The sequence below is a fragment of the Tympanuchus pallidicinctus genome, unplaced genomic scaffold (assembly GCF_026119805.1).
Source record: "Tympanuchus pallidicinctus isolate F22 unplaced genomic scaffold, pur_lepc_1.0 scaffold22, whole genome shotgun sequence".
Lineage (NCBI taxonomy): Eukaryota > Metazoa > Chordata > Aves > Galliformes > Phasianidae > Tympanuchus > Tympanuchus pallidicinctus.
In genome coordinates this window covers 12,583,551-12,595,621 of record NW_026294739.1, presented here as the reverse complement: position 1 = coordinate 12,595,621, position 12,071 = coordinate 12,583,551, and the positions used below count along the sequence as shown (strand labels likewise).

General features: G+C 44.9%; 1 protein-coding gene across 1 annotated transcript in view; it reads right to left on the bottom strand.

Annotated features, from left to right (window-relative positions):
* The window catches only part of MB21D2 (Mab-21 domain containing 2), a 49,366-nt gene continuing 37,295 nt past the window's right edge, over positions 1-12,071 (bottom strand). The window contains exon 2 of the mRNA XM_052686143.1: positions 1-2,055. Within this exon, the coding sequence (XP_052542103.1) occupies positions 791-2,055 (1,265 nt within the window). The 3' untranslated portion in view covers positions 1-790. The remainder of the gene's footprint in view (positions 2,056-12,071) is intronic.

Genomic DNA, 12,071 nt, shown 5'->3' with positions numbered 1-12,071 from the left:
TTTATAATGGTATGTTCTTTAATAGAATTTAAATAAGGCTTTGAATAATTACACACACTAAAACTAACATTCCATAACCTTATTCCGCACGGGAAAGCAGCAGAAACAACCCTCTGGACTACACAAGGTCCAATTATGAACAATTACATTCAAAAAGTAGATCAAAACAGAAACAACTCTTCCTCCCAAAACCATCAATATCTCTAAAGTCAGCATTCTCCCCAGGTAGGAAAAGTGTGAAGAACAGACAAACTGGGCTTCAGCCCGCTAGATTTGGCCTCATCAAATTACCAATAGTGCTTTCCAACCCAAAGTCTCTCTCATTTCTTTAGGGTGATGGAAGCTCATGGAGAAAAAAAATAAAAAGTGAATTTCCTACACAGCAGAAAGTGAGTTCTCCTTTTCAGGGGTCCAACAGTATAGAGAAATTCTGGAAGCTTGAAAAAAAAAAAAATCTGTCTAACACTGGTATGTATGTCTATAGTGTATGTTCTCCTTTAGAAACTACTCACAAATGCAGATGGATGCCTCAAAAAAAAAAAAAACAAAAAAAAAAAACCCAACAAAGCAGCATATGAAATTGTAATGTACTATTTCAAAATCTGCACCGTCCTGCAGAACCAGGAATTATAATTTATTCAGATTGTTCTCAACAGATCCAATCTATGCTGGATATGTAAAAAACAAGAGACTAAGTCATAAGGAAAAAACAACTGAAAAAACCTGCACGCTGTAAGTATTTCAAAATAATGAAACAGAAGAAAAAATCCCCAAAAACATTGACGAAAGCTCAGAAAAATTTATCATCGATTCTGAAGTGGGGCCTTGTGACATCATCTGGGTTAATGAAGACGGAGATGGACTTCCCTGGGTTCTCAGTCACTAGCTGTTGCAACTTTTTGGCTAGTCGGTCATCAGGCTGGTTGGTGTCCCCTCCATCTGACTGTGGCGAGGGGATGCTGGTGGTGCTGCCTCGCCGTTGGAGTTCTAGCGTTAGCCGGTTGGCTGCTTTGACGTGTTCGATGGCAGTTCGGAGGTGTTCAGCGGGGTCTGAGCGGACTGAGGACAGCTTCCGTGCGTGCAGCATGACGGTTTCTTCAGAGAGGTGCTCCAGCATGTTGCACTGGGGGATGAAGTAGTTAGGACACATCTTGTTGACCAAGCAGTGCTGGAGATCATCAATAAGACCCAGGAGGAAGTGGGCGGCATAGTCTTCCTGGGCCAAGTAGTTGGCTGGTAGCCTGTCACAAGCCCATAGCATCATGCTCCGCAAGTGATATGGACTAATGGCTTTGGGGCGGGACAGCAATTTGATGATGATAGCTTTGCAGGCTTGATAGGCTTGCATGAGGCTGCTGGAGATGCACTTTTTCAGCTGAACTTCACTTCTGGCAAATGACAGCCTCCATTCATTGTCCTTTTTCCCCTTGTAGGAACACGCAGGCACCAAGTAAAACCCACTTATGACTTCCTCCTCTGTGATCTTTCCATCCCAGAAGTGGTTCTCCATTAGCCAGCTCTGGGCCACAGCTGGCCAGCCTTTGAAGGACACCACAGGAACAATGTCGTACAGCATTCGGCTGCTGCCCACTCCCAAGATGATGGATATGATCGTCCCATTCTTTTCTACCTTCTCCACCTTTGGCATCCCTCGCTGAGGCTTCTTCTGGATCTCAGAGAGGACAATGCTAATGGAGTCATAGAACCAGTCCGCAACTTTAGTTGGAGAGAAGAAGTAATTGGTAGCTCCGTTGATATGGTCCACTATGGTGCAGCAATCCTTCCATTTGCTGATAGTTCCTTCATCAAACAGCCGCAGGCTCAGCCAGGAGTGGCACAGCGCCGAGTGGCGCATGTCCAGCGTCACCGGTTGGTTGCGGTCATGCAGCTTCAGTGCAGGCACCAGCAGGGTGAAGTCCATGTCATAGTCTGTGCCTCGCGCATAAACATTCAGCTCATCAAGATCAATGTCCACCACGCCTTCCCGCACACCACCTGAAAGGAGCAGGTACTCATTGGCTACAGGAAGCTTCTGGTCAAGTTTCTGAACCATGCCTGCAAAAGAGAGAAAGAGAATCCATTGATGAGAAGGCAAACGGATTTGGGATAAAGGATTTAAACAGATCTATAACCCATTTCCTGCCCAGCAGGAAAAAAAACAGGCAGGGGTATTCATTGCTGTTAGTGCAACATATAATGCACACCAGTTCCAGCACCAGCCCAATTTCAGTCCCACCTGACTCAGAGCAGCACTTCCCTGCACTCCTGGGAATGAGTGTGGTCTGTTCTAAACATCACACTGGTGGCAATGGAAAAAATCAAGCGCCTCCAGCAAAACATAGCAAGGCTACTTTGAGGACTAAGCTTAACTTCTCAAGTATTCTCTAAGCCAGTATTTTAGCATATGTTCCTAATTTCCACGGTAGACAAACACTTCAAAAAGAAAAGAGAAATTCATGGAATTAATTGACTCACCGTTCCTATTATCTCTGTAGTATAAGAATAGCAGAAAATGGGCATCAGGGGGCTGGTCTGCACATGAGTGAATGGGTAGCTACAAAGCATTAGTTCAAGCAGGTCAGACTTTACAATTCTGTGATTAGCAAGGCAGTGTGAACAGAGGCAGTACGTCCTCCTCTTATAGGAAAATGGATATTAAACTACCAGGAAGGATAGAAGCCAGCTCTGAAATTAGTTCTTCAAGCTGTGGTGACAGTATCACTTCGTAATACATCTGATCAGCTTCCCAGAGTACAGACATGAAGACAGATTTCTATTTTCATCATGAAAACCAGGCACTTTCCCCTCACCCTGCACTGCCCGTATCAGTTGCACAAAGCCAGTTTTTCACTCTGTGCTATATATACCACTGTACTCTGTTCACAGAACAGAAACAGCAGAATAAGGAGAAACTCCATGCAGCAGCTGAGACATTACCACGTCATTCAATGTTCAGATTAGGCTTAAAATTGACCTTACATTACAAGGAAATCAAGTTTAGATACACGGTAGTGGGAATAACTAGCCAGAAGCATAGTGAGGCAAGCTGCCCACTCAACTGTCAGCCCAGGAGGCAGACACATTTCACCATAGTGAAATGCACCAATCCTTGGGAGAGCTGAGGAGACCACAAAGAAAGGTCTATGTGTGCAGGGGAATGCATCTTGTGGCAATATTTGAGGTTACTGCGAAATCCTCCATGTGAAGGACCTTGTAAAATATATTCCACCTGTTCTATTGCTCTCCAGAGCAAGAGACCATGTCCATTTTGTTGCATTGAGTTGGGGTGATTTTCCTGCCAGACAGGTAAGGATATAACCCATTTAATTTCATGCAGCTCCAGAGGCTGCAAGAGAAGGAAACTGCTCTGGAGGCGTGCTAAGGAACTCCTCCTGCTAAGTCCCAAGCACAAAATCCCATTTTGTGATCTTGCCACACGCTGCCCCATCCATCATTTAAGGAAGATTACCAAGAAGAGTCTCCATCAACCACAAAGACATCTTCTGAGGCTTAGATGCAATGTTACCCTAAGGAGCACACAGGCCAAGTAAGCAGCAGTCACTTCTTCCTTGCACCAAGAATAACAGGATTTTTAAAGGGTACCTAAATTGACATGACTTCTAGAGACTTCTGGTGACAGCACTGACACACTCACTGCCTTTAAATCCTGACCTTGGCCCAGTGCAAGTACTGCTTTAGGCCATAGTCAACCCTTGTAGTCTTGACCTACCAGCAAAGGAGGAACATAAAAACAGTCAAGCAGTGGCTACAGGAAGTGGTCTCATACATCATCAAAATCTCTTCCTGGATGGCTGCAGAGTTTAAATCCAAACCCCTGAGCGCTGCCTGTCACAGCATTTCAAGGTCTGCCCCAGGAACATCAGCAACTCTGACAGAGAACTAGAGAAGGAATTTTTGCTAACAGATCGCAGCAGCATTGCTGATCCAATTTGGGCTGTGGAGCAAGGAGTTGAGATGAGGTCCCCTTGAGGAAAACATATTTAGAATAAGCATAGAGTGTTCTATAAATAGTTGGGACAGCCAAATTCAGGATTCAACAAGGCTTTTGGGGTTTGCAGTACGTTCAGCCTGACTTCATTACTTACAAATTTATTTGATATGTGAAAAGATTTCAAAGAATCCCATTAGCCAGCACTGTATGGCATACAATGTCTTGCCACAAAGCTTTCCTCTCAAGTTCCAATAACCCAAGAGTAAGCTGAGAGAATCACATGCACACACAGCAGAAACAGGTATGTAAGTGCAAACACATAGAAAATATGTAGAAGAACATCAAGACTGGTAGCTCACATAAGTCCTTAAGTTAAGAGCATCAGCAGGCCCTTTGGGTTTTCATCTTCCTGTCTCCATGCCAGAAGTTAGAAGGGGTTACAGATAATCTTGTGAATTTTGCAGATGCCCAATAAAGTTGTCTGTAAAGACTGAACCCAGTAGTCATAGGATCAAACTTTTTTTATTTTAGTAGAATTACCCACCTACTCTTGTGGCATCAGAGTAGATTCACAGACATTTAAGACAACTCTTGCTGCTACCAGGCAAAACATGCAGTTTGCAACCATCCCTTGTATGATGCTCTTTTGAAAAAGTCCTCAGCAAAGCCTGCACTTTGCTATGTAAGAAATCTGTGTTCATTTTCTTAGCTGGGTGATTAATTTAAGACCTTCCCAAGATACAAAACTTGGCATCATAACAAACAACTGAGTAACTATGCGTACAACCACGAGGAAGGCAAGGAATATGAAAATAAGGAGGAGTAACTGTAGTCCAAGCTTGCTGGTTAGTTTATTAATCAGCCAATTCAGAGTAGTGCAGATGAGCAAATGAGTTCCCTTCATCCTTCTTTCAGAAGCAGGAAAGCAGGATTTACTTCCTTTCCAAGCATTATGATGCAAAGGGAAGAAGAAAAGACGGAGAGAGATTTTAGCTTTACGTTACACCCAGATTTAGGATGCGTCTTTGAATGATCTGGGACTCTGATGCATATGTGACAGAGGTTAATCTGTTTGTGGAAAAAAAGCCACACAAAGATGCTCTCCATGCACCGCAGAATTTCAGATGAACTGATTTCATAGCCATTGCAGCACCTTCTGGGATCTGCTGCTATTTCATGCCCAGCGTTGTGTAAATAAGAAGGAACAGATCTGTCTTTGGAGAAACTCACCCCAAGAAAAGAAAAAAAAATAGGCAAAAACTTTTTTTCTAACATATGCATTTCCTTCTCTGGGTTCCTTCTCGATAGCTTCCTTCCCAATATGCATATATATATGCAATCATTGCTAGTTCAAGCAGTACACAGCTCACATCATCTTCCTTGCCCCCTACATCGCCTGCTCCTCCTGCATAGCCTGAATGCTCCCCATAAGCTGCGGAGACCACAAGTTAGACAGTCCCTCCTGCAACACATGCACAGGGACAAGGTGGTGTGGGTTTGGCTCAGGTCCAGGGTGCAGTCTGTGAAGGACTGAAAGAACTGAGACACTTGGATGCTTTACATACTCAGAATCATACAATAGCTTAGTTTGGAAGAGGATCTTACAGACCACATAGTTCCAACTTCATCATGTGTACATAGACAGAATACAGGTAAGGAAGAACTGGACAAAATTGATTGCTCCCAGCCTACAGAAGTTGAGATTTTCTCTAGAAATCCAACACCTGAGCTCTTTTTCTTTTCTTTTTTTTTTTTTTTTAAATCATTGATACCTTCCTTTCCCTGTTCATTTTGCAGTAACTTGATCTCCACAAAGCAAAGTGGATGGGTACTCGTTTCCTCAATCAATAGCAATGATGTGCTTTGGCACTACTCATTGGTTGACCTTGCATTTGAACATGCCCTCTCCAAGCCATTACCCTGTGCTCTAGCAGAGGTCTCCTGCTACTTGCAGCCAGCATTGCACAAATCTGCCTATTGTCTTAAGCAGCCTTTTTGGTAATCAGATTGAAAGAAAAAGAAAGCAAGCATCAGACAGCACCTGGGAAGAAACATAGCTACATTCTCCCTATTAAAGAAATCAGCCTAAGTCCCCGCTGATATCAAAAGGGCTGTATGTTTAAACTCCTTGGTAGACTGGCCCCAGTGAACTCTCACACAAGAAAGCTCTCCAGAGGGGTTCCAGAAAGCACTCAGTCTCTGAGGATCCAGAAATGCTGGGAATTGCTTTTGATCCAGTAGATCTTATTTGCCCTCATTTGATTTGCACTTCAAGCCAGAGGAAGCATATGTCCCTTGTAGGGCAGTTTGCTCTGTGGAACCATATGCCCCAACTCCAGAGTGTTTTCCAAGATATGTAGAAATATGTTGCTGGGAAATAAGCCGTGCTTTGTGAGAAAGCAGAGCTGAGCATCCGCAGGTAGGCAGGGAGCTCAGGAAGGTGGAGATAGTACTCATTCCGCCATTATGATGTCCATAAAACACTATGTTAGGTGCCTGTTCCCTTGGCATATGGGATTTGTCCTTCTACAGAGAGAACTAGAGATCCCCCACATACACCACATTGCCTCCCTTCTTTCTCCTGGTAATTTGACCAAAAGACCCAGCAGAATCAGGCCTCTTCCCTCCCTGTTTTACACAGCTGCGTGGTTAACCTTGAGCATGCCAAATTTTTCTGTATAAAATCATTACCTTCCTTAGACCCAAAAGCTAAGGAAGTTTGACCTCCTGGATGCTCAGAAAGTTTTTGGGAATGCTCAGACAGCACTAAATGCACATCAGGTATTATTAGAAGAGAACTGATTTGTAAATCTGAGATAAATCTCAGGATAACTTCACTTCAGCCAGGCAGTTCTTACCCTTAGCTGCTGAAAGAAATACCAAGACACCCCAGGCTGGTTGAAAACTAAAAGCTTTTGTCATTTTTAGTAAATACACTAGATAGGCACTCTGTGGTTTCTTGACAATTCTGCTGCAAACAGCAGATCCTGCAGAAAAGGAACGTTGTTCAAAGGAAAGCTCCCTGCAGAGGTCCCCCAGCTATGCCCATGTGACGTGTGTTGAATTTTAGGGGCTTCTTTAAGACAGGAACTGGAGGCCAGCTGGGTTGCATTGATTTTTCTTGCTAGGTGCAAATCTATTTCTGAGCAGCACAAGTTTTTGTTACACAGAACTGAAAGAGTCAGCCCTTTAGGAGAGCCTTGAGTTACAAAGCACATTTTGAGAGGACTGCCGGCGGAAGCAGACAGAGGGTGGGAGGGAAGTGGGGAGACCGAGCCGTGTGATGCCAGTTTAGTCAAACATGGGGGGTAAGCAAAGGAAGCTGCTCTTTGCAGACCGATATGCCAGTGTCCTACTGATTCTGCTCCTTTTAGAAATCTTGTGATATGGTGACAGAACACACTGCAGGGGCTGAGCACCCCCTTATAAAAGTCAGCTTCTTTTTCTCCAGAGTGTCCTTTAAAAGCAATCTTAAAAATAGTGTCCCAGTTTTTTTTTTTGCCAGCACCCACGTGCTGTTGTGGAAGCCACCCATCCAGCTGAAATCCTGTATGCCAATGCAGATAGGTGGAAAATGCATCATCACAAACATCCAAACCCAGCCTTGCACCAAAACCAGAAGCTAGACAGATCCTGGAGCTGACCTGGCACTTTCAGAGGAAGCTCCTAAATCTCTGTGCAACTCTTCTTTGGATATTGCAGAGTTTAAAAGTCGATAAAACAATGTCAGGTTTCCAGCCTGTCATTCTGCTTATTCAGTGATCTTACCACAGATTCACATTAACCTGTGATCAAAGCCTTTGCAAGCTGAAAACCCAGCAAATAATTAAACCACAAGTTAAAGAGGTGCTTTAGGGTCTGAAGAATCTGAGTGACAAAGTTTGAGAGCAGTTGACAAAGAAAAGGAAGAAAGAACAGGATGGACTTGGGTTTTCCCAAGGCAGAGGAAGCATTGGCACCTTTAGCACCCTGACGGACTTGCCTGCTAGGGATGTCTCTCACTGCATTCCTTATCATTTGTGCTTTTGGTACAGTCAGTGCCTTGCAGCACTGTGTTTCACAAAGTACGTTGTGTCAAAATGTATTTCCTTTTGTCAGCTTGGTAGGAAATGGAGAAACTGACCTAACCACAGCACCTTCCACAGTTCATTCATGATTTTACAAGGCTGAGTCAGTCAGTTCTCTCTACATCCAAAATGACAGCTTACTCACACTTCAAACACCAATTGTCTTCGTCAGCACCTGGTGTTGCCACACCCTATGTGAAATGAGGTGGCCAGCACCACACACTACATGGAAAGGAGTCTTCACAGTCCTCTGGGCACCATGGCAGTCCTAGTTGCTACAGCAGCCACACTCCACCACCGGTTTGTTCAACACAATGAAGCACTTCTCCCCACCATTCAGTTTCCCTGCAGGATATTCCACCCAAAGAAGCCAACACTGCTCCCACCGCTTTACAAAGGGCATTGGTAACACTGGAAAAGAACAGAGCAAGTAGGACAGGGGAAGGCTATGGAGAGAAGAGTCCTCAGCTCTTCCTGATGCACTGAGTCAGCTCTGGCCACCAGCAGGGCCCTCCCTGCCTAACCTGGTGTGCAAACCACTAAGAGCAGCATGTGTACAGGTCGAGCAGAACTTGACTCCAAGGTTGCAAAAGCACTTTAGGTTCCTCTGGGATGCTTTTCTTAGTTGCTGTCTGGTATTTGATTGCCTGTCCTGAGCAGGCTAAGTTTCTACAACACTTTACATGCTGGTGCCAGGCAGTGGGCTACGCCTTGAGAAATGCCATCACACCCTCATGTCCTGTAAATAACGCAAGAGCCTCCACCACAAATGCACTAAGATCACAGCACCATTCCTTATGAACTGAACCTGAACCAATGTTGCCCATCCTCAGTGTCTGCTTTTCTGTAACCACAGCTCTACCTTGTCACAGAGCATCAGGTTTGTCCTTGACTCAAAAACTCTTCAGTAATTACACAGCCAATCTAGAACTTACATATGGGGTGTGCACATCAAGTAGCCATAAGAAGGTGGACAGATAACCACAGCTGTAATTTAATCTGCTATTCTGGATTCTCTCTTGAAATCCATCACATTTAGCTCCTGGGGAAAGTGACATGATCACAACTGCACTCCTTTCAATAATTTTCATTAGATCTATTTAGCTGTACACCATGGGATAGGTCAGTAGAGGGGGAAACAAAGGAGGACTCCAGGAAATCACACAGCCCCTAAAAAATACTCAGGGCAGAGCCGAGCTTCTTCCTCCAAGTGCAGATGGAAAGCAGATGCCTTCAAAAGCCCTCCAGAGGAAGCTGGTGGAGAAGACATGAACCAAATCCACTGTGCAGCCCCTGGACTCCATGAATCCATTCCTGGCCTGGCTCCTTTTACACAACTTTTAACCAAAAGTGGGAAACAAGACAGACAAGCCAAATGCATCTGAGCCGCTGGCAAGGATCTCTTAGCAGCACAGCCAGTCCAGGAAGCCCAGAAGCTGGGAAAATTGGAGCAAAAGTGGGAAGCTGATGACAACCAAAGCAAATTCTTCAGACACCACCTCCTGTCAGGGCTGCTTCAGCCAGGTGTCTCTGACCAGCTCAGTGGAGTGGGATCCCATTCACCAAACCCCCCAGTTTTAGGAGGCTGTTTCCTCAGTTCAAACATTCATGAAGGCAGCTCGCACAATACCAGTGAGATCCTTAAATATCATCTTCTTCAGGCATTTTTTGCAAGGAAAACAGAAGAAAGGCAGCTCGCTTTCCAAATTCAAACCAAAGATTCTTATACTTTCAGTTGTTCCACTTAGATTTCCCCTGAAAATGCAAGGAAAATAAATGCTGTTTACACTCTCCACATTACTCCAGTAGTAAGCTTCAAGGAAAAAGACTGTATCTATGTTATATTTTGTCCTAGAAGAACTGTTGCTTCTCTCAAAATTAAACCATATTCTTTATTCTCCTACATTTTAATTTTAAGCCACAAATTCCCTACTGTATCTGTAGCAGTAACAAAAAATGCTACAAAGCTTTGTTCACAGTGCTGATAAAGAACTTTTCCTCAGAAGTCAAGTACACGGAGAACGCTGACCTTTTCATGTGAAAGTAGCTAGAGATCTCACCTATATTTTACAGTATCTCACATATATTTCACAAATGCTACTGTGAAAATACTTTGTGAAATTCCCCCATGGATGTACCACAAGGTTTGCTACCCTTTGCATGAAAGCACTTCCCAGCCAACACAACAGGAACGGATACTGCCTGCATCCTTCCCATCCTGCTACACAGAAAGCAAAAACTAATGCTGTCCTTGCAGGCTTCCCACTGGCAGCTGGCCCCCCGGCCCACGATTAATGGACAAACAAAGGAGATTATAGACCTCTTAAATTTGCTAACACAGTCAATAGAATTAATCGCACAAGGCTGAAGGCAGAAACACGAGGGTGCAAGCTGGCTCTTTAACAAGGATGCTTGTCCCTGGAGTCACACAAAGCTGCCGCACAGCTGATGCCTACAGAACATCTGAGCACAATCCTACTTGTTTGTTTCTGGCTGCATTCTGGGAAGGGTTTGGCAGAGAGAATGTCATATCTCTTTGCAGCCCTGAACAGTACAGAGGAAGGACCTGCTTCCCTTGCAGACCCGAGGCCCCAGGAAGTTCTCCTACCCCCCCCCCACACACACACTGCTCTGCATTCCCTGGCTCACAGAACAACCCACCAGGAGGCGTGCTGCCATAAGGCAGAACAAAAACTCCTAGGTTTGCTTCTCTACCAGGGGCAGATCTCTCATTGAATAGGTCCTGGGGCATCTCTATGCTAAGCTCTGACATCAGCCAACCTTTCCCCACAGGCATAGCCCAGAAGGGGGCCAAAGTGTTGATTCCCAAAGGGGCAATGTTTGCTTGTGCTCAGGCATTCTCTGCCTACAGATGAGGCACCATGAGAACGACCCTGTAATGCACAATTGGTAAACCACTGTTTCCCCTACCCACATTATACTGAGTGCTCTGAAAGTAAGCAAAAAACTATCCAACAGAGCTTTGTGTTTCAGGAAGAAACGCTGTTTTGCCCCTTCTCAGAAAGATGGCTTTGAAATCCTGACGCCAATAAACATCTTCCTTTCCCAAGCCTCACACATCCTGCTCTACATCTAGCTCTTGAAACAGTAACGTTGAGGTTCAAACCCCATTTCAAACTTTACTGCTAGTTCCCCAGCCACCTTAGCAAGAAGGCAGAAAACATTCCCCGTTGATAATGACACTTTCATTCTTCCATGAACGAAATCTCTAGAGCAGGGAAAAAATCCGGTCAGCCCGGTGCGTGTAGTCACCGCTGCGGTCAGCAGATGGCACAAACGCACCAGGGAGGCGGGCTGTGGGTTGGGAGCAAAGAGAAAAAGGACCGCCGAATAACAAAAGGCGGCGGAGTTTTCACGCTGCAGTTCGGGTAAGGGATGAAGCCACGTTCAGGCAGACAGACATCTCCCCCTGCCACCTGCCGGGGTTTATAGAGAAGAGAAAGGCAGCTCTGACGCAATTATCGCAACACGGGAGAGGATGAGACCTATAGCATCAGGCTATCTCTTACCACAACACATTTGGTGGATGATTTTCATCCAGTGTGTGTTAGAAGCCCCCTGGCAGCACTCAGCACACAGAGTGCAAGCAAGATGCAAGTTTAAGCGCAGATAAGCCAGAAGACAGACAGCAAACCTGACTACAAATCCTATTTAATGCCAGATTTCCAGCCTGTGATGATCGAGGGGAAAGGCCAGCGTTTTTCCCAAGCCATCTGTGCTCCTTTTGTGTCATTTCTCTTCGAGCATTTAGGCCACTTTGCACAGCAGCAGAACAGCACAGGCAACGTGCATCGCGGCTTCAAAGCAGAACAATTGCTGTTTATAGAAGCACCATTACAAATTCCTTGCTAATGCATTTTAATAAGTTACAGAAGGAGCATTGCTTCAAATGAATAATTACAGGTAAATTTAGTTCTGAATTCAGGTTTTCTAAAAGCAAGCAAACACAGCAAGCACGCAGTCGTGCTCATGCCCAGGAGTGGTTCACCTGCAGGTACTTCACTCTCAATAAGAAAGCTCCAGTGTTCAGT